Below are 24,093 nucleotides of genomic sequence, written 5' to 3'. Positions count from 1 at the left end.
GGCCTAATTTTCACCCATTTGAGGACAATAGAAATGAATATTGGGTGAGTGTGTAAAGGGCAGGGTGCATATCAGGCGGGGTGCATACCAGGCAAATGTCTACCGGGCGGGGTGTCTACCGGGCGAATGTGTAAAGGGCGGAGTGCATATGGGGCGTGGTGCATACCGGTAAATGTTTACCGGGTGGGGTGTTTACCGGGCGGGGTGTCTACCGGGCGGATGTGTAAAGGGCGGAGTGCATATGGGGCGTGGTGCATACCGGTAAATGTTTACCGGGTGGGGTGTTTACCGGGCGGGGTGTCTACCAGGCAGATGTGTAAAGGGCAGGGTGCTTATCAGGCGGGGTACATATCGGGTGAGGTGTATACCAGGCAAATGTCTACCGGGCGGGGTATCTTCCGGGCGGATGTGTAAAGGGTGGGGTACATATTGGGCGGGGTGTATACCAGGCAAATGTCTACCGGGCGGGGTGTATATCGGACGGGGTGTATATCGGGTAGGGTGTATAACTGTGCATATTAAAAGAAGTTAGGGAGGAGATGGAGGCACTATTACATATATATGAAAATTCACTAGAAAAGGGAAAAGTGCCAGAGGACTGGCGGTGAGCTAATGTTATGCCTGTATTTAAAAAGGGAGATGGACCAAGTCCAGGGAACTATAGACCAGTTAGCTTAATGTTTGTGATAGGAAAGATAATGGAATCTTTACTCAAAGATGTAATAGAAAAACATCTAGAGAATGAAAATATAATAAAGAGTAGTCAGCACGGAATTCAGAAGGGAAGGTTCATGCTTGACCAACCTTATTGAATTCTTTGAAGAAGTAACAGAAAGAGTAGACAAGGGTAATGTAGTAGATGTAATATATTTGGATTTTCAAAAGGCCTTCGATAAGGTACCGCATTATAGACTCATGACTAAGGTCAGAGTATGTGGAGTCAGGGGACAAGTAACAGAATGGATAGCAAGCTGGCTCCAAAACAGAAAACAGAGAGTAGGGGTTAAAGATAGTTACTCAGACTGGCAAAAGATGGGAAGTGGTGTTCCATAAGGATCAGTGCTGGGACCACTGTTGTTCACCATTTCCATTAATGATTTGGATTTGGGAATGGAAAGTACAATTACAAAATTTGCGGAAGACACCAAATTGGGGGTGTGGTTAATACAAAGGAAGAATGTGTCAAAATGCAAGAGGACATTAATATACTTGAAGAATGAGCGTGTAATTGGCAAATGAATTTCAATTTAGGTAAGTGTGAGGTGGTGTATTTTGGTAGGAAAAATAAGGAGGCCATATACTGCTTGGATAATAAGAGTCTAAATGGGATGGAGGAGCAAAGAGATCTAGGGGTACAGATACACAAATCACTAAAAGTAATGACGTGGGTTAATAAGGCCATAAAAAAGCAAACCAAGCTCTGGGGTTCATTTCTAGAGGGATAGAATTGAAAAGCAGAGAAGTTATGCTAAACTTGTATAGAACCTTGGTTAGACCACACGTATTGTGCATAGTTCTGGTCTCCATATTATAAAAAGGATGCAGAGGCATTGGAGAAGGTGCAAAAAAGATTCACAAGGATGATACCAGAACTGAGAGGATATCCTTATCAGGAAAGGCTGAACAGGCTGGGGCTCTTTTCTCTAGAAAAGTGAAGGCTGATGGGTGACCTGACAGAGGTCTTTAAAATTATAAAGGGTTTGATAGGGTAGACGTAGAGAAAATGTTTCCACTTGTGGGGGAGACCAAAACTAGAGGTCATAAATATAAAATAGTCACTAATAAATCCAATAGGGAATTCAGGAGAAACTTCTTTACCTAATGAGTGGTGAGAATGTGGGACTCGCTACAAGGAATAGTTGAGGCGAATAATATAGATGCATTTAAGGGGAAGCTAGATAAACACGTATGGGAGAATGGAATAGGAGGGTTAGATGAAGTAGGAAGAGAGGAGGCTCATGTGGAGCATAAATACCGGCATAGAACTGTTGGGCCGAATGGCCCGTTTCTGTGCTGTAGATTCAGTGTAACTTGATGTAATCTTTCCTGATAAGTATAACCTCTCAGTTTTAGTTTCATCCTAGTAAATCTTTTTTGCACTCTCTCCAGCGCCTCTATATCCTTTTTATAATATGGAGACCAGAACTGTTCACAATATTCCAAGTGTGGTCTAACCAAGGTTCCATACAAGTTTAACATAACTTCTCTGCTTTTGAATCCTATCCCTCTAGAAATGAACCCCAGTGCTTGGTTTGCTTTTTTATAGACCCAGTTTCTGTGGATCTACAGGTCAGGCCCCAGGATAAGGGAGCTGGGCTTTAGCAGTGCAAACTGGGAGAGCCAGCTGCTGCTCTCCCAGAATCTGATATAAAACAGTGCCTGTAGAAAATAGCAGCTTGTGCTACATAGGATGCTAGGAAATAAGGTCATACAAAAAGCACAGTGTTTGATATAGGCTCCTGGTCAGTAAATCATGCAGATTTCAGTTTGTGCTCTTGGCTGTTTTATGATTTTATACTAATATGTACTGTGAACCGCTTTGGGACATCCTGAGGACATGAAAGCCACTTTATAAATTCATGTTCTTTCTTTCTTTCTGAATGACCTCAGCCTCTGATTAGACTCTGTGGCTCCTCTTTTTGCAGAATATATTAAAGAAAGAAAGAACTCACATTTCTATAGCGCCTTTCACGACCTCAGGACGTCCCACAGTGCCTTTACAGCCAATTAAGTACTTTTGAAGTGTAGTCACTGTTGTAATGCAGGAAATGTGGCAGCCAATTTGCACACAGCAAGATCCCACAAACAGTAATGTGAAAATGACCAGATCATCTGTTTTAGTGATGTTGGTTTGAGGGATAAATATTGGCCCAGGACACCTGGGAGAACTCCCCTGCTCTTCTTCGAAATAGTACAGCGGGATCTTTTACATCCACCTGAGAGGGCAGACGGGGCCTCGGTTTAACATCTCATCCAAAAGACGGCGCCTCCGGCAGTGCAGCATTCCCTCAGCACTGCACTGGGAATGTCAGTCTAGCTCAGGTCTCTGGAGTGGGACTCAAACCACTCACTTTATTGTCTCTAAGCATATCTTGCACAAAATTCTTTCCAAATCCCAGGTCAACTTGGGACATCTGATCTCTCTTCACTTCTGTGTAAAATATATACTGAACCTACATTGTATTCTGCAACTCACTTTTTCAACAAAATGCAAGATCCAACAATATACAATTCAGATATAGATATAGGGATGTGGGACTTCAGTTATGTGGAAAGACTGGAGAAGCTGGGTTTGTTCTCCTTAGAGCAGAGAAGGATAAGGGGAGATTTAAAAGAAGTGTTCAAAGTCATGAAGCGTTTTGATAGAGTAAATAAGGAGAAATTGTTTCCACTGGCAGGAGGGTCGGTAATCAGAGGACACAGGTTTAGGTAATTGACAAAAGAACCAGAGGGAGATGAGGAGAATTTTTTTTCCACAGCGAGTTGTTATGATCTGGAATGCACTGCCTGAAAGGGTGATGGAAGCACATTCAATAATAACTTTCAAAAGGGAATTGGATAAATACTTGAAGGGGAGAAAATTGCAGGGCTATGGGGAAAGAGCAGGGGGGAATGAGACTAATTGGCTAGCTCTTTTAAAGAGCTGGCACAGGCATGATGGGCCGAATTGCCTCCTTCTGTACAATAAGATTCTGTGATTGTATGTGGATATATATATATATATATATATATATAAGGAAAGGAATACAATCTCTTTAAATGCAATCAGGTTAGACTGACAAAAGGCATGGAGAAAGACATTCAGTCTGTGCATTTATCCCTGCAAATCACTGTGTACTGCAACATCGCAGTTTCCTGAGATCGCCTGGTCGACTCCTCAGCCATGTGCTGCAGGTTGTTTTGTAACCTGACATAATCTCACCATCTTGTCAAACCATTATAGGAACACTGTCATCACTAAACACGTGTGATCACAGTTAATTATAATTCAGACCAGAGAGCAGCAGCAAATCTTCATTAATTACAGGAAACACCTCATTTAAATTTTATGGAAATTTGCACCGGGACTTCAGTGACTGAAAGAGAGTGCGTTGCTATAATGGCTTCCTTGAATTAATTCAACAAAAAACACTATTAAGATGTAACCTAGTACAAAATTCATATGAATGACTAGAAGTTCTCTTTCCCCCTCGAAGAACTGCCTTTCCCTCACGAGATTCCTCCTGTTGATTATAATTTGTCACCAGCCAAGCTGAGCTGGGAATGGGTACACAGAAGAAACTTAGTGATAGACATGCAACACAGCCCAATGCTGGTGACTGATTCACAGATATTCACCCGTCACAGTCTGGGTCCTGTTGTACAACCCAAGTTCACATCGCTAGCTGTGGCTCAGTGGGGAGCACTCTCTTGCCTCTGAATCAGAAGATCATGGGTTCAAGTCCCACTCCAGAATCTTCAGCACAAAATCTAGGATGACACTCCAATGCTAGTACTGAGGGAGTGCTGCACTATCGGAGGGTCAGTACTGAGGGAGCTCTGCACTGTCGGAGGGTCGGTACTGAGGGAGCGCTGCACTGTCGGAGGGTCGGTACTGAGGGAGCGCTGCACTGTCGGAGGGGCAGTACTGAGGGAGCGCTGCACTGTCGGAGGGGCAGTACTGAGGGAGCGCTGCACTGTCGGAGGGGCAGTACTGAGGGAGCGCTGCACTGTCGGAGGGGCAGTACTGAGGGAGCGCTGCACTGTCGGAAGTTCAGTACTGAGGGAGCGCTGCACTGTCGGAGGGTCAGTACTGAGGGAGCGCTGCACTGTCGGAGGGTCAGTACTGAGGGAGCGCTGCACTGTCGGAGGGTCGGTACTGAGGGAGCGCTGCACTGTCGGAGGGTCGGTACTGAGGGAGCGCTGCACTGTCGGAGGGTCGGTACTGAGGGAGCGCTGCACTGTCGGAGGGTCGGTACTGAGGGAGCGCTGCACTGTCGGAGGGTCGGTACTGAGGGAGCGCTGCACTGTCGGAGGGTCGGTACTGAGGGAGCGCTGCACTGCCGGTGGGTCAGTACTGAGGGAGCGCTGCACTGTCGGAGGGTCAGTACTGAGGAAGCGCTGCACTGTCGGAGGGGCAGTACTGAGGGAGTGCTGCACTGTGGGAGGGTCAGTGCTGAGGGAGTGCTGCACTGTCGGAGGGTCAGTACTGAGGGAGTGCTGCACTGTCGGAGGGTCAGTACTGAGGGAGTGCTGCACTGTCGGAGGGGCAGTACTGAGGGAGCACTGCATTGTCGGAGGTGCTGTCTGTCAGGTGAGATGTTAATCAGAGGCTCCGTCTGCCCTCTCAGGTGGATGTAAATGATCCCACAGTACTATTTCAAAGAAAAGCAGGGGAATTCTCCCCGGCCAATATTTATCCCTTAACCAACATCACTAAAACAGATTATCTGGTCATTATCACATTGCTGTTTGTGGGATCTTGCTGTGCATAAACTGGCTGCCACGTTTCCTACATTACAACAGTGACTACACTTCAAAAGTACTTAATTGGCTGTAAAGGCGCTTTAGTCTTATATTTATATAGCACCTCCGTGTCCTGAAGTTGTGAAAGGCGCTATATAAATGCAAGCCTTTCTTTTCTTTCTTTCAATCTAAGTACAGGCATTTTACCCACACTCTTTCAGTGATATAAACTGTTGCCTCTGAGCCTGAGTCAGGTGAAAACGGATCATAGATCCAGAATAAAGGGACATGAATCTGCAGCTCTCCCCAAACAAATAGACCAAGGCTGCTCTGGGAAAGTTGCTGGAGCACTCCTCCCTGTTATACCTTTTCTTAACAGAGACAGTAAGGAACAAAGTTAATTTTTCAGATTGTTGCCAGTACAGTTAGAATTATAGAGTATCAGTTATTGAAGGAATATCATGGTGTGCAATGTAAATCATTCCTCCCCTGCAGTGTGTAATGTAAAACACTCCCCAATACACACCCTGGATTATGCCCTGCAGCATTCACTGTTTAATGCACATTCTAGATCATCTCTGCAGATGTACTCGGTAAAACTCTCATCAGTGCCCACTCCAAACCATCTCCTATTGCATACAATGTAAAACAACAAAACATTGCACACTGGAAAATATGGTCCACGCAGCACAATTCCACTTAAAACTGCCTACACTTTATTTATATTTTGTGTTACACTAGTGTTTGTAATACTTGGGCAGGAACATGTATATTGTTAAAGATCATTCTTGTTGATTTGAAGTGACAGAAAGCATAATAATGCCATTCAGGATTTAACCCTGCCATGACTGGATGTGAACGATGACCATTTACTGTGTTTAATGGGCGAGGTGTACCACTGCTTCTGTGCTGATGCAAAGTGGTTTTGGACACACATCAGCGCAAAACCAACAGTAAACCTCAGGACAGTGAGATCATGGCAAACGGGAGATTCACACCACCTGGGGTTTACATTAGGAGCAGTGTAACAGCAGTCTGATACAAAGCCAGATTTAAAAAGATAAATGGACCACCGGGGAGAACTTTTTAAACATAAACTTAAGTCTTTTTAAACTTAACAGAGACTCTGTTGGCTCTTTACTAATATTAAAAGTTAACTGGCATTCAGAACTGGGCACATGTGATAGGGTTGCCAACTCTGGTTGGATGTATTCCTGGAGGTTACATCAATGACCTCCTGCCTCCAACTGCCCCGCCCCACATTCCTGCCATTGGTCACCCAGCACATCAATCCTGGCGATGCCCTGCCCCCACACTCCTGTCATTGGTCACCCGACACACCAATCCTTGCAGTGCCCCGCCCCCCCCCAACAACTCCTGCCATTGATCGCCCGACAACCCATCCTCACGGTGCCCCGCCTTCCCAGGACCAATTGGGAAACAATTGTAAACAATTTTACAACACCAAGTTATAGTCCAGCAATTTTATTTTAAATTCACAAGCTTTCGGAGGCTTCCTCCTTCGTCAGGCAAACAGACTCTTCCTTCCCCGATTGGATGATTCTTGACTCTCAGTCAAAGAGCCTCTTTGCCCCAATCTCCAATATTTTTATAACCAATAACCGAAAGTGTTCAAAGAAAATGTTTTTTTATAACCCTATGACTTTTCTCCTGATTGGCTGGCAGCAGTATCCTGGAGATTAATCTTCAATTCCTGAAGACTCCAGGACAGTCCTGGAGGGTTGGCAACCCCTATCATGTGCAAGAATACATGTACGGAGCATTCCAATGAAGGGTCCACACTGTGAAACTTTAACTTATCTGTTCCCTCCACACATGCTGAGTCTTTCCGCCATTTCCTGGTTCTGTTATAGAGCTCTGATAGGAACATAGGAACAGGAGGAGGCCATTCAGCCCCTCGAGCCTGTTCCACCATTCAATTAGAGCATGGATGATCTGTATCTTAACTCCATGTACCCACCTTGGTTCCATAACCCTTAATACCCTTACCTAACAAAAATCTATCAATCTCAGTTTTGAAATTTTCAATTGACCCCCAGCCTCAACAGCTTTTTGGGGGAGAGAGTTCCAGATTTCCACTACCCTTTGTGTGAAGAAGTGCTTCCTGACATCACCCTTGAACGGCCTAGCTCTAATTTTAAGGTTATGCTCCCTTGTTCTGAACTATCCCACCAGAGGAAATAGTTTATCTCTATCTATCCTATCAAATACTTTAATCATCTGTTGTTGAGGGGTGCAGAGCAGTGCTGACCCGGAACATTCCATGTGTCCGAGAGCATCACGTCACCCACCACAGAAACTGACTGAGACCAGTACCTGCAAAGTAACTGGTACCTAGTGAGTCAGAAGCACTTACACTGTGATGGAGCTGCGTCTCCTGGGCTAAAGACAGCAGTGCTTTATCTTCTGTATTTAATGTGGAGCAGACACAAAAATCACAGGAGCAGAATACCTCTCCTTTTATTAGCTGATGTTCTAATAGCCTTTGAATTCAGACAATCAGAAAAGAAAAGGCAAATGACCTCTTACTAATAACAGCCTGCGGAACAATTACTGTGAGCACAGGGTCTAGTGCGCACTCTATGTACTGCAGGTTGGTCATAAAATAGGATTTTGCTTCACAGTCAATTGGTCATTAAGTTTATGACCCCGTAAACCTTCTCATCATAATTGTGAGGAAGGCAGAACATGACATTTTATTAAAATGCTCCAAAAAAAAAGGTACAAGAAGTTAAGTGATTATATGTGACAGACACTAATGGATCTCAATAAACGTCTATTAGAAATTTAATTTCAGGAATCTAGCATATCGTCCGAGGTATTTTGGAGAATACCATAGTCATGTTCACAGGAACTTTTGCACCTTCTTGTTTCTTAAAGGGAAGGAAGGTATGATTCAAAAAAATAATCATAATCAACAATATTATAAAGGGAGATATTGGCACACTGTTCTGCCTTATATTTTATAAATGCTGGTTAGAGGCCATCTGGAAGTAGAGATTTTGTGTGGAACTTTCCCCTTTAATGACATTACAACATCGCAAATAGGAATTATGGAGACTTCCCATTAATGATGTAACTGGAAATGGAGCTTTGTGATGTCACAAGGAGAAGCTGTACTTAAAATGTCTGCTCCCAGACTGCCTGTAACCAGCAGTTCATGCTGGTAATGAGGGAATACCAAGTGATTCCAGCCATAATGATCCACAACCTGCATTTATAGAGCCTAGAAAGACACCCATATAAAGGAAACAAAATGGACACTGAGCCAATGGAGAGATGGGTTCTATGGAGGGAGTGAAGGGAAGAGAGGGAGTGGAGAGGCGGAGGGGATTAGGGAAGGAATGGCAGAGCATTGGGCCTAGACGGCTGAAGGTATGGCCTCCAGTGGTGGAGCGAAGGGGGAGGATGGACAAGAGGCTGAGTCAGAAACTGTTTCTATTGGCGGGAGGGTCGGTAACGAGAGGACACAGATTTAAGGTAATTGGCACAAGAACCAGAGGAGAAATTTTTTACACAATGAGTTGTGCTGATCTGGAATTCACTGCCTGAAAAGGTGGTGGAAGCAGATTCAATAGTAACTTTCAAAAGGGAATTGGATAAATACTTAAAAAGGAAAAAAATTGGTAGCTGTTTCAAAGAGCCAGCGCAGGCACAATGGGCCAAATGGCCTCCTTCTGTGCTGTATGATTCTATGATTTGTGGAGCAACTGAAAGGCACCAGGGGCTGTACCGACATCTCCCTCGATAACATTGAGGCACTATGGGCAATAGAACGTACTCTCCTTTAATAGACAAAATAACTGCAATAGACAGAGATTAAAAGCATGTTTGCATCTGAAAGTTGCAATATCTCCTCCAGTGATACATCATTTTGCTGTTGGTCCTATTTAAAGGGGCAGTGTCACTGCATTGGGATCATTCTAAAAGGGCTCAAGTTCTGTAAGAGCCTGCATTGAAAATCCCTCTGAGGGAGGGCTGATGTACAAAGAGTAATCACCGTATCTGCAATTTCAATTACAATGCAAAGCTTCGTATTTTTATTATTTCATCATGTGTTTTTATTCAAAAAAGTGACAAAAATGATGACCTAGGAATTGGATAGGGACAGTTTCCAGGCACTAAATGGGCGGAGGGAACCATCCTTGCACCAGGAGATGGAGGCCCAGAGTCTCCTGGATTTGGTCCTCAGGTCTGGGCTAAAGGAGGGTGGTGAGATCACCGGAGAGTCGAGAGGCAGCTCACCTGAGCGAATCACCCAGTCTCCAGACACCTCCCATGCAAGGGAGGGGAGGGGTGAGGAGGGGAGGGGAAGGGGGATGGCTTGCTGTCAAATTTTGTTTGATAATCGCTCCTGTGAAGCACCTTGGAACATTTTCTATATTAAAGGTGCTATATAGCATTGACGGAGGCTATTCAGCCCATCGCGCCTATGCCGGCTCTTTGAAAGAGCTATCCAATTAGTCCCACTCCCCTGCTCTTTCCCCATAGCCCTGTAAATTTTTCCCCTTCAAGTATTTATCAAATGCTGCTGGTGCCTCGTTGCTGACAGTGCCTGTAGGGATAAAGCTGCTGTCTTCAAACAAAGGTGGGACACAACCAATAGCAACTCTGGATTCAGTCCCGCCCATAATTTTGCTTGTGGTTAAACAAGGTAATGAGATTTTTCAAACCTACTTGCTCATTTTTGTGGTTAAAAAAGACTTGCATTTATATAGCACCTTTCACGACGTCCCAAAACAGTTTTGAAGTGTAGTCACTGTTGTAATGTAGGAAATGCAGCAGTCAATTTGCACACAGCAAGGTCCCACATACAGCAATGTGATAATGACCAGATATTCTGTTTGAATGATGTTTGTTGAGGGACAGATTTTGTCCAGGACATTGGGGAGAATAAACCTTCTTCAAATAGTACCACGGGATCTTTTACGCCCACCTGAGGGGGCAGACGGGGCCTCAATTTAATATCTCATCCGAAAGATGGCACCTCCGACAGTGCAGCATTCCCTCAGTACTGCCCCTCCGACAGTGCCGCGCTCCCTCAGTACTGACCCTTTGACAGTGCAGCACTCCCTCAGTACTGACCCTCCGACAGTGCCGCGCTCCCTCAGTACTGACCCTTTGACAGTGCAGCACTCCCTCAGTACTGACCCTTTGACAGTGCAGCGCTCCCTCAGTACTGATCCTCCGACAGTGCAGCACTCTCTCAGTACTGACCCTCCAACAATGCAGCACTCCCTCAGTACTGACCCTCCGACAGTGCAGCGCTCCCTCAGTACTGACCCTTTGACAGTGCAGCACTCCCTCAGTACTGACCCTCCGACAGTGCCGCGCTCCCTCAGTACTGACCCTTTGACAGTGCAGCACTCCCTCAGTACTGACCCTTTGACAGTGCAGCACTCTCTCAGTACTGACCCTCCGACAGTGCAGCGCTCCCTCAGTACTGACCCTTTGACAGTGCAGCACTCTCTCAGTACTGACCCTCCAACAATGCAGCACTCCCTCAGTACTGCACTAGATTTTGTACTCAAGTCCCTGGAATGGGATTTGAACCCACAACCTTCTGACTCAGAGGCAAGTGCGCTCCCCACTGAGCCATGGCTGAATTAGGGAGTAATAAAAGTCCTCTTCCTATAGGGCAAGTGCTAGGAACATTACAATTGGCCAAAGTCACACTGGGGTACATAAGTAAGCTCCCCCACGGTTCCTGCTCCAGATTACTATCAAGCAAACCCTCGCCTTGGAGCGCACACTGTAGGACTTCAGACAAGGCTGCGACGCCTTGCATGGTTGAATAGCTCACAGACGCCCTAAAGGCTGACGCATGTGTAACGCCCCCCTCGGGTGAAGTAGCAGGTGGTGGCTGCCACTCAAGGTACAATAACCCCCGTGCGGGAGTCAAAAACCCTCAGGGAGGAGAGGAAAGGAAAATAAATTGACGGTAAAAATTGGGAGCGAGAGAATTTTGCAGCATTTTGAAACGAAGTGAGAAGCACACAAAGTGACATTCATTTAACAGAGCTGCCTTCAAACTTACCGAGGCTGAGCTTTCACTAACACAGAACGACAGCCTGGTTCATTACTAGAACACACGCGGAAAAAATATTGTATCTTGAAACATTTTACAAAATAAATGAAACATTGAGTAACATTTGCCCCATAATTTCATTCAAACAATTCTACTCCAATCTGCCGCAGCTCATGGAGAATCCAAACCGGCAATCACCCGAGCCCAAACTTTTCCCTAGAGCTATCATTTATCTTTCAAACAAGCCCCTACTTTATTCAACAGTGCATTTACTAAATATTTTAACTTGATTTATTTAGCACAGCTCTTTAAATTCTTAATGTATTCCTTTTTTTCATTCCTACTATCTTAGTGTCTTCTTAAAAAATAGAGAGAGAAGAGAGAGAGGGAGGGAGAGGGAGAGAAGGAATGAGGGAGTATTGTGGTAACATACAGTACCATGAGCTGCCGTGGCCTCCCAGTCAGTCGTACAGTTAACAGATCACTCCTGGCCTGTAGCAGACAGCAAAACCAGCTCTAGGGGTTCTGGCACTTTCACAAGCAGGCAACTCTGCTCCGCTCTGGCACATTCCTTCTCTCCACCTCTCAGCCCCCTCGCATGTGTCTCGTCATATTTCCTTCAATAGTTAATTGTCTCAACATCGAGATTTTAAACAGCCACAGTTAAGAAATGTGAAATCCTTCTAAGTGACTGTCACAGCAAATCAGCCTCACACACCAGTGGTAACATTTTCCAAGGAAGTATTCTTCCAGCAGTTCCTGGATCTTCTCTCCCGCTCCCCCCGCCCCCCCCCCCCCACACTCCGTCCCTCGAGAACTGAGCGCACTTGTGGCAATAAAACATTCATGCGACTTGGAATTTTAAAACAATGCCATTTCCCTAGTTTAACCTGAATGGAATGCAGTAGTCACAACAGACTACATCATCCTGCCATTAAACACTGCCAAGGAACCTCTGCACTGGGCTCACTCTGACGGGAAAGCAGCTCACAGACACACCACCAAGAGGCCATTCCTCCATTCCTGCTTCCCCCTTGACCCCGTGCACCTACACCCTGCTCCTGGCCCTGAACTTTGCCCTGCCTCAGGATTGTGACAGAATTGTGATGTATGTGTCACTTACACAAAACTCCTGTCTCAAGTAATGAAGTCGCAACAGTTCAGACTGACCGGACTTTGAAACAAGCTGCTGTGGAGCAACTACTGTACCAGTTCTCTTCCAATTACTTCATTAACTCTTCCTGCGCCGACTGTCTGCTCTTCTTTGTTGTAAACCTTCACTTTGCACTAGGAATAAGGAGTGACTGAGATACAACCTCAACTTAAAAAGCCAGTCTTGAAAACAATATGCTGTCAATTGCTTATAAATAAAAGAGTTGAACCAAAAATAAAATAAAATCTAATAATAATCGCAAGTAAAATTTAAAATAAAATTTAAATTTTATAGAAAGAGGAGGAGGTGTGTTAGATGGACACACACGTACACACACGCAAATATCTGCGCACACGTACACACACGCAAGCGCCCGTGCACACACATTTATACACGCAAGCACCTGTGCGCACACACGTATACACATGCAAGCAACTGCGCACACGCGTATACACGCAAGCAGCTGTGCACGCACACGTATACACACACAAGCACATGTGCATGCACACGCAAGCAACTGTATACACACATGCCTATATATGTGAACACAAATGGACGCACTTGCGCGCACACACACACACACACACACGGGGACATACGACAAGTACACACACATGCAGCGGACAGATATTTGCATACACACAATTCTTTTCCCTGTGTGTTCTCTTCGGCTTGAGATTCTGCTCTCAGTTATTTCTTATTATTAACATAAACTATGTTCCATAAAGCTTGCCCTGAATTCTTGGGGGTGGGGGGAGGGGGGAAATCATTATTTTCTTTCAGCAGGTAATATTGAGCATTATAGCAGAATGCCAAGAAACAAAATTGTCAGACACAACGTGTAAATTGTCATAAAAATGTTTTTGTGCAGTGGGCACAATCCCTGCTATTAGGGGTCAGACTAATGTGCAAATTGTCCAGGCTTTCCCCATTGGATGATGAGTAGCATAATATTGTCACAAATTGAATGCATCTGACTTCAGAATACTCTACTGTCTACAGAATACATAACCGTCCTCTGCTTCCCTACTCCCTTCAACACAGCATCGATCTCTTTGCTGTGAGTTCACAAACGATAAGGTCCTGACGAGGGCTATTGGGAAAAAGCAGAGGGTGAGTGGGACTAATTGGATAGCACTTTTAAAGAGCCATCACAGGCACGATGAGCCGAATGGCCTCCTTCTGTGCTGTACGATTCTGTGTGGCTACGGGTGGACTCTTCCAATAAAAGGCGGGAGAATGCCTTGTTTTCTCTGTAATTAATAACACATTCGCACGGATGCACAGTTTCGAAACATACCTTTTCTAAGAATGTGATTTTGTCGAAGGCAGAAAGAAAGCAGGAATGTTCCACAATGTGTTTGTTAATACAGGAATGCCAGGCTCTAAGTGGTAAAACACGGCCCACTCAGAACCTATACTGTCAGATGAGACATTTTGACAAGCCCAGAGCCTCCTTTCCAGTAAGTAAGCCATCACAGATTAACTGTCAGAAACAATAGTGTTTCCACCTGCCCAGTTTCTGAATGGAGATATATCTGAAATGTAAACTTGAGAATAAAGACCTGATTTTAAAAAATTCTTTTGAGAGTTTTTCTGTTTTTCTCTCTGGACATAAAAGATCCCATGGTACTATTTTGAAGAAGAGCAGGGGAGTTCTTCCCGGTGTCCTGGCCAATATTTATCCCTCAACCAACATCACTAAAAACAGATTATCTGGTCATTATCACATTGCTGTTTGTGGGATCTTGCTGTGCACAAATTGGCTGCTGCGTTTCCTACATTACAACAGTGACTACACTTCAAAAAGTACTTCATTGGTTGCAAAGCGCTTTGAGACATCCTGAGGTCATGAAAGGCACTATATAAATGCAAGTCTTTCTTTTCATTAAGCTGAGCTATATAACAAGAGAGAATGTTTTTTTAAAAATACAAGTTCATTTTTTCTACTGACGTATGTGCCTCATGATGCGAGTAAGCAAATGTCAGAACTATAGTCATGTTCCCGCCCCTTGTCCTGCTCCGATTCTAACACCTCCCCCTCCCTCCTCCCTCCTCCCTCCCATCTGAGATCGGACTCGGCAAGAGAGAGCGATCCTAGAAAGGATGTGAATGAAAATATAACAAGAGATGTTAACATTTTTTTTAATTGTGGTGCAATGATCAATAAATAACAGGTCAAAGGGATCATAAATATAAGATAGTCGCTAATAAATCCAATAAGGAATTCAGGAGAAACTTCTTTATCCAGAGAGTGGTTAGAATGTGGAACTCGCTACCACAAGGAGTAGTTGAGACGAATAGAGTGGATGCATTTAAGGGGAAGCTAGATAAACACGAGCGAGAAAGGAATAGAAGGATATGAAGGAGGGAGGAGGCTCGTGTGGAGCATAAACATCGGCATAGACCAGTTGGGCCGAATGGCCTGTTTCCGTGCTGTACATTCTATGTAATTCTATGTAATTCCATGTAACGACTAAATACAATATCCAGCAGCTGTACTTCATAGTATCTTAGTAGGCACAGCACAGGATGAGGCCATTCGGCCCATCGTGCCTGTGTCGGCTCTTTGAAAGAGCTATCCAATTAGTCCTATTCCCCTGCTTTCTGCATAGCCCTGTCAATTTTTTCCCTTCAAATCACTTTTGAAAGTTGCTTTTGAATCTGCTTCCACCGCCCTTTCAGGCAGTGCATTCCAGATCATAACAACTCACTACATAACAAAATGTTTCCTCATGTCGCCTCTGGCTCTTTTGCCGATCACCTTAAATCTGTGTCCTCTGGTTACCGACTCTTCTGCCACTGGTAACAATTTATCCTTATTTATTCTGTCAAAACCGTGATTTTGAACACCTCTATCAAATCTCCCCTTAACCATCTGTGTTCGAAGGAGAACAACCCCAGCTTCTCCAGTCTCTCCACATAACTGAAGTCCCTCATCCCTGGTACCATTCTAGTAAATCTTTTCTGCACCTTCTCTAAGTGGGGTGCCCAGAATTGAACACAGTACTCCAGCTGAGGCCTAACCAGTGTTTTATAAAGTTTTAGCATAACTTCTTTGCTTTTGCACTCTATGCCTCTATTAATAAAGCCCAGGATCCCATATGCTTTTTTAACAACCTTCTCAAATTGTCCTGCCACCTTCAAAGATTTGTGTACATACACCCCCAGGTCTCTCTGTTCCTGCAGCCCCTTTAAAATTGACTCATTTAGTTTATATTGCCTCTCCTCATTCTTCTGACCAAAATGTATCACTTCATACTTCTCTGCATTAAATTTCATCTGTCATGTGTCTGCCCATTTCACCAGTCTGTCTATGTCCTCCTGAAGTCTGTTACTATCCTCCACATTGTTTACTACATTTCCAAGTTTCGTGTCATCTGCAAACTTTGAAATTATACCCTCTATACCCAAGTCCAGGTCATTAATATATATCAAAAAGATCCCTGGGGAATACCACTGTATACTTCCCTCCAGTCTGAAAAACAACCATTCACTACTCTCTGCTTTCTGTCCCCTAGCCAATTTTGTATCCACACTGCCACTGTCTCTTTAATCCCATGGGCTTTAACTTTGCTAATAAGTCTATTATGTGTACTTTATCAAATGCCTTTTGAAAGTCCATTTACACAACATCACTACCCTCATCAATCCTCTCTGTTACTTCATCAAAGAACTCAATCAAGTTAGTCAAACACAATTTTATTTTAACAAATTCGTGCTGGCTTTCATTTATTAGCCCATACTTTTCCAAGTTCCAATTTATTTTGTCCCGGATTATTGTCTCTAAAAGTTTCCCACCACCAACATTCGGCTGACTGGCCTATAATTGTCGGGTTTATCCCTCTCCCCTTTTTTGAACAGGGTGTTAATTTGAATGCTGCAGCCTCATTTTCCAAAACTGGAATAAGATTTCCTCTCACGCCTGATTTGAGGAATTGGTTAGTTTCTGTATGCTGCTGTCCTAGCCCATCTATACTGAGTGCCATTCTAGGCAGACATTAGTAAATAAAATGGAAAAGCATGACTTGTGGCTTGCAAGGCACCAGAAGAATTCCGATATGTCTATTGACACCACTGTGTCAGTCAATGAGTTGGAGGTGGGACGGGACTTGTGGCAGCAAACATTCTGTCTTACAGGGAACAGTCTATTTAGTCAGCAAACAAAGTCTATTCAAACAGCACACTACAGCAAACAGAGTCTATTTAATCGGCGCACTACAGCACACGGACTATTTAATCAGCACACTACAGCAAACAGAGTCTATTTAATCAGCAAACTACAGCAAACAGAGTCTATTTAATCAGCGCACTACAGCAAACAGAGTCTATTTAATCAGCACACTACAGCAAACAGAGTCTATTTAATCAGCACACGGTCTATTTAATCAGCACACTAATGCAAACAGAGTCTATTTAATCAGCACACTACAGCACACGGTCTATTTAATCAGCGCACTACAGCAAACAGAGTCTATTTAATCAGCATACTAATGCAAACAGAGTCTATTTAATTAGCACACTACAGCACACGGTCTATTTAATCAGCGCACTAAAGCAAACAGAGTCTATTTAATCAGCACACTACAGCACACGGTCTATTTAATCAGCGCACGACAGCAAACAGAGTCTATTTAATCAGCACACTACAGCACACGGTCTATTTAATCAGCGCACGACAGCAAACAGAGTCTATTTAATCAGCACACTAATGCAAACAGAGTCTATTTAATTAGCACACTACAGCACACGGTCTATTTAATCAGCGCACTACAGCAAACAGAGTCTATTTAATCAGCGCACTACAGCACACGGTCTATTTAATCAGCGCACTACAGCAGACAGAGTCTATTTAATCAGCACACTACAGCAAACAGAGTCTATTTAATCAGCGCACTACAGCACACGGTCTATTTAATCAGCGCACTACAGCAAACAGAGTCTATTTAATCAGCGCACTACAGCAAACAGAGTCTATTTAATCAGCGCACTACAGCAAACAGAGTCTATTTAATCAGCGCACTACAGCACACGGTCTATTTAATCAGCACACTACAGCAAACAGAGTCTATTTAATCAGCGTACTACAGCACACGATCTATTTAATCAGCGCACTACAGCAAACAGAGTCTATTTAATCAGCGCACTACAGCAAACAGAGTCTATTGAATCAGCACACTACAGCACACGATCTATTTAATCAGCACACTACAGCAAACAGAGTCTATTTAATCAGCGCACTACAGCAAACAGAGTCTATTTAATCAGCACACTAATGCAAACAGAGTCTATTCAAACAGCACACTACAGCAAACAGAGTCTATTTAATTAGCAAACTACAGCACACAGTCTATTTAATCAGCGCACGACAGCAAACAGAGTCTATTTAATCAGGGCACTACAGCACATGGTCTATTTAATCAGCGCACTACAGAAAACAGAGTCTATTTAATCAGCACACTAATGCAAACAGAGTCTATTCAAACAGCACACTACAGCAAACAGAGTCTATTTAATCATCGCACTACAGCAAACAGAGTCTATTTAATCAGCGCACTACAGCAAACAGAGTCTATTTAATCAGCACACTACAGCAAACAGAGTCTATTTAATCAGCACACTACAGCAAACAGAGTCTATTTAATCAGCGCACAATCAGCAAACAGAGTCTATTCAAACAGCACACCACAGAACACAGTCTATTTAATCAGCGTACTACAGCAAACAGAGTCTATTTAATCAGCACACGGTCCATTTAAACAGCGCACAATCAGCAAACAGAGTCTATTTAATCAGCACACTACAGCAAACAGAGTCTATTTAATTAGCACACTAATGCAGAGTCTATTCAAACAGCACACTAATGCAAACAGTCTATTTAATCAGCGCAATACAGTACACGGTCTATTTAATCAGCACTCTACAGCAAACAGAGTCTATTTAATCAGCACATTACAGCACACAGTCTATTTAATCAGCGCACTACAGCAAACAGAGTCTATTTAATCAGCACACGGTCTATTTAATCAGCGCACTACAGCAAACAGAGTCTATTTAAACAGCACACTACAGCAAACAGAGTCTATTTAATCATCGCACTACAGCAAACAGAGTCTATTTAATCAGCACACCACAGCAAACAGAGTCTATTTAATCATCGCACTACAGCGAACAGAGTCTATTTAATCATCGCACTACAGCAAACAGAGTCTATTTAATCAGCGCACTACAGCAAACAGAGTCTATTTAATCAGCACACTACAGCAAACAGTCTATTTAATCAGCGCACAATCAGCAAACAGAGTCTATTCAAACAGCACACTACAGCAAACAAAGTCTATTTAATCAGCACATTACAGCACACGGTCTATTTAATCAGCGTACTACAGCAAACAGAGTCTATTTAATCAGCACACTACAGCAAACAGAGTCTATTTAATCAGCACACTACAGCACACAGTCTATTTCATCAGCGCACTACAGCAAACAAAGTCTATTTAATCAGCACACTACAGTACACGGTCTATTTAATCAGCGCACTACAGCAAACAGAGTCTATTTAATCAGCACATTACAGCACACAGTCTATTTAATCAGCGCACTACAGCAAACCGAGTCTATTTAATCAGCACACGGTCTATTTAATCAGCGGACTACAGCAAACAGAGTCTATTTAAACAGCACACTACAGCAAACAGAGTCTATTTAATCAGCACACCACAGCAAACAGAGTCTATTTAATCATCGCACTACAGCAAACAGAGTCTATTTAATCAGCACACCACAGCAAACAGAGTCTACTTATTCATCGCACTACAGCAAACAGAGTCTATTTAATCAGCACACTACAGCAAACAGTCTATTTAATCAGCGCACAATCAGCAAACAGAGTCTATTTAATCAGCATACTACAGCAAACAGAGTCTATTTAATCAGCACACTACAGCAAGCAGAGTCTATTCAAACAGCGCACTACAGCAAACAGAGTCTGTTTAAACAGCACATTACAGCAGAGTCTACTTAATCAGTGCATTACAGCAAACAGATTCTATTTAATCAGCGCACTAATGCAAACAGAGTCTATTTAATCAGCGCACTACAGCAGAGTCTACTTAATCAGCACACTACAGCAAACAGAGTCTATTTAATCAGCACACTAATGCAAACAGAGTCTATTTAATTAGCACACTACAGCACACGGTCTATTTAATCAGCACACTACAGCAAACAGAGTCTATTCAAACAGCGCACTACAGCAAACAGAGTCTGTTTAAACAGCACACTACAGCAGTCTACTTAATCAGTGCATTACAGCAAACAGAGTCTATTTAATCAGCGCACTAATGCAAACAGAGTCTATTTAATCAGCACACTACAGCAAACAGTCTATTTAATCAGCGCACAATCAGCAAACAGAGTCTATTTAATCAGCATACGACAGCAAACAGAGTCTATTCAAACAGCGCACTACAGCAAACAGAGTCTGTTTAAACAGCACATTACAGCAGAGTCTACTTAATCAGTGCATTACAGCAAACAGATTCTATTTAATCAGCGCACTAATGCAAACAGAGTCTATTTAATCAGCGCACTACAGCAGAGTCTACTTAATCAGCACACTACAGCAAACAGAGTCTATTTAATCAGCACACTAATGCAAACAGAGTCTATTTAATTAGCACACTACAGCACACGGTCTATTTAATCAGCACACTACAGCAAACAGAGTCTATTCAAACAGCGCACTACAGCAAACAGAGTCTGTTTAAACAGCACACTACAGCAGTCTACTTAATCAGTGCATTACAGCAAACAGAGTCTATTTAATCAGCGCACTAATGCAAACAGAGTCTATTTAATCAGCACACTACAGCACACGGTCTATTTAATCAGCGCACTACAGCAGAGTCTACTTAATCAGTGCATTACAGCAAACAGAGTCTATTCAAACAGCACACTACAGCAAACAGAGTCTATTTAATCAGCACACGACAGCAGAGTCTACTTAATCGGTGCACTACAGCAAACAGAGTCTATTTAAACAGCACACTCATGCAAACAGAGTCTGTTCAAGCAGCGCATGATCAGCAACAGAGTCTACGGGCTCGATTTTACCACCCGCTATCGGGTGCGTTCTCGGCGGGGGGGCCCCCAAAATCGGGAAATCCAGGAGCGGGACCGGATCCCGCCTCGATCCCGCCCACTTCCGGGTTCCCCGCCGGCGTGCACGCGCAGCCCCCGCTGGTGGGAATCCCGCAGGCAATTAAAGCCAGTGGGATGCCACTTGACAATATTTAATTAGGTATTTTAGGTCATTAACTGACCTGATTAAGGGACTATGTGGGATTTTTGAACAACTTGGGACTGTTTCACACACTGGGGGAAACACTCCCAGCTCGAATGGACGTGTTGCAGCTGTCAGCCTGTGGCAGCTGCAAAGGTCCATTTGACAGGTGGGGGGGGGAGACCCTCACCCATTGCAGGAGGCCACTCTGTCACTTGGGACAAAGTTTGGCCCCCACCACCCTCCTCCTGACGGTCAAAGTCACCAACCTGCACACTTACCCCGGGGTCCGGAGACATGTACCTACCTTGCGGACCCCCTCAGATGTACATCCTGCGGATGGGGGCCGCCGTAGCTGCAGTCATGACCCCCTCGGAGGGCGAACAGAATCACCAGCCTCGCCATCCACGCCGTCCACCTCTGACACGTGGAGCTCCACAACAGAGTGCTGTGACACATCCACCTGTACAGCAGGAGGGAGGGCTACCGCAGAGAGAGATGCGTCACAGAGGGCAGTACCCTCACCACAGGTTCCACAGACCGAGGCTCAGCCTCCTGGACCTCTCCGAGCAGCAGTGCACACGGAGGCTCAGAATCACTCGACATGTAGTCATTGACATCTGCAGCCTCTTTCATGCCGAGCTGCTCCTGGCTGGCCCGTGCACCATCTTCCTACCTGTCGCTGTCAAAGTCACCACTGCCCTCCCGAACTTCTCCTCCGCAGCCTTCCAGGGTGCAACCGGGGACATCGCCGATGTCTCTCAGTCGTCTGCGCAGAAGAGCCCTGCAAATACACCTACACCCACTGTGCAGTGACACAATGGGTGGCATCAGTGGTGGGTCCTCATAGTGATACCCAGGAGCGGGCATTATTGCACAAACCGGACAGGATTCGCAAAGACATGGCAGTAGTGGTGCCAATATAATGTGTGATGTGAGTTGTTCTGAAATTCAATATAAGTAACAACCATGACAAACCCTCAAACACCCTTGTGCATCCCCTTCATGCTCACGACACGTTTGCCTTACGCTGCCTACTGCACATATGTGATGCATGCCCTGTGGCTGCAGCACAGGTGGTGGCAGGTTGAGTGAGGCTGACTGTGAAAGAGATGCACGAGAGGGTGAGTATGGGATAGAGCCATGAGATTGTATGAGGATTGGGTTGCGTGGTAGTGGCGGGATGAGTACTGGCGAGGTGAGTAAGTGCAAGTAAGATGAGGATGGGGTTTGAGTGGGTGTGAGGGGTGATGTGACAGAGTAGTGTTGGCAGTGCTGAAGGAGATGTGGGGTGGGGGCAATGCTGTGGCAGACGGAGTGTAGGGGAAGGACTACGTGTACTCACTGTGGCTGACCTACTGAGGTCATTGCAGCGCCTCCTGCACTGTGTGCAGGTGGGCGATATGTTGGTGGTGCTGGTGACCCCCTCTGCCACCTCGAGCCAGGCCTTCCTGGTGGTGGAGGCGGGCTGCTTCCTCCCGCCCGCCGGATGGAAGATCTCTGTCCTCCCCCTCCTCCTCACCCCATGTATTGATACCTGGGGTGAGGCATCATCAAACTGGGAGCAGCCTTCCCCCTGGGCTGCTCCATGCAGTCATCTTTGCTATTGGTTGCAGCATCTGTCAGTGGAGGACTGCCCCTTTAAATAGAGCGCCTCCAGCTGACAGATCTTACTGCGCATGTGCAGCCCGCCCGATGCGCAGATCAGCAGCGGTGAACCCGGAGGAGCAGGTAAGTGGATCCAATTAGTGGGTTGCCTGCTACGACCGCGCAGGAAACCCACTAATTTCACCGGGCGCGTTACCCACGCGCCCGCTTGCCCATCCGCCGAGAACCCGCAGCCCTGCTAAAATCGGGCCCTATTTAATCAGCGCACTACAGCAAACAGTCTATTTAATCAGCGCACACTACAGCAAACTGAGGCTATTTAAACATCGAACTACAGCAAACCAAACTCATGACCGAAACTGCAGCAAAGTCTCCCGATAAAAGCAGGCTGATTTCTCCAGCAAAATGCAGTGAGCGGAGGACAGTTAAACAATACAAATTATGTGCTTAAAGTCAATCTCAGCCAAGCAATGTGGTCTCCAGGTGTGATTGATGGGGGAATTACCCAATCATCACCATTCTGGCTGGGACTTGTGGGGCCCGAATTTAGCAGGCCTGCGGGTTCTCAGCGGGTGGTCCTCCGGGAGCGTGGTCAACACGCTCGGCGAAATTAGTGGGTTGCCCACGCGATCGTAGCAGGCAACCCACTAATAGGAATCAATTACCTGATCCTCCGGGGTCCGCGGCGCTGGCCTGCGCGTCGGGCGGGCTACGCATGCGCAGTACGATCTGTCAGCTGGAGGCTCTCTAGTTAAAGGGGCAGTCCTCCACTGACAGATGCTGCAACCAATGGGACAAATTGCAGCATGGAGCAGCCCAGGGGGAAGGCTGCTCCCAGTTTAATGATGCCTCACCCCAGGTATCATCAGATGGGGTGAGGAGGAGGGGGAGGACACAGATCTTCCCCCCGGCGGGCGGGAGGAAGCGGTCTGCCTCTGCCACCAAGAAGGCCTGGCTCGAGGTGGCAGAGGAGGTCACCTGCGCAACCAACATATCGCCCACCTGCATACAGTGCAGGAGGCGCTGCAATGACCTAAGTAGGTCAGCCAAAGTGAGAACACGAAGTCTTTCCCCTACACTCCGTCTGCCACAACACTGCCCCCACCCCACATCTCCTTCGGCACCGCCAACACTATTCTGTCACATCACCCTTCATACCCACTCACACCCCATCCTCATCTTACCTCCACCTACTCACCTCGCCAGTACTCACCCTGCCACTAACACGCAACCCAATCCACATACAATCTCATTGCTCCATCCCATACTCACCCTCTCGTGCATCTCCCTCACGGCCAGCCTCACTCAACCTGCCACCACCTGTGCTGCAGCCACAGGGCATGCATCACATATGTGCAGTAGGCAGCGTAAGGCAGACGTCTCGTCAGCATGAAGGGGGTGCACAAGGGTGTCTGAGGGTTTGTCATGGGTGTTACCCATATTGAATTTCAGAGCAACAAACAGCACACATTATATTGACACCACCACTGCCATGTCTCCGCGAATCCTGTCCGTTGTGTCCAATAATGCCCGCTCCTGGGTATCACTATGAGG

The 24,093-nt window shown here is 45.3% G+C and overlaps 1 protein-coding gene across 4 annotated transcripts in view; it reads right to left on the bottom strand.

The window, feature by feature from the left end:
• bnc2 (basonuclin zinc finger protein 2) overlaps nucleotides 1-24,093 on the bottom strand; it is a 539,145-nt gene that overhangs the window by 326,738 nt on the left and 188,314 nt on the right. Inside the window, exon 1 of one of the 4 annotated variants that reach the window (XM_067983470.1) lies at nucleotides 11,933-12,230. The exons of the other annotated variants lie outside the window; for them this stretch is intronic. Coding sequence (XP_067839571.1) covers nucleotides 11,933-11,935 — 3 coding nt within the window. The 5' untranslated portion in view covers nucleotides 11,936-12,230. Of the gene's footprint in view, nucleotides 1-11,932; nucleotides 12,231-24,093 lie in introns of those variants that run through there. 4 annotated transcript variants of the gene reach the window in all.

The sequence above is a fragment of the Heptranchias perlo genome, chromosome 4 (assembly GCF_035084215.1).
Source record: "Heptranchias perlo isolate sHepPer1 chromosome 4, sHepPer1.hap1, whole genome shotgun sequence".
In the NCBI taxonomy this organism is placed as follows: Eukaryota; Metazoa; Chordata; class Chondrichthyes; order Hexanchiformes; family Hexanchidae; genus Heptranchias; species Heptranchias perlo.
This window is presented reverse-complemented; position numbering and strand designations above follow the sequence as displayed.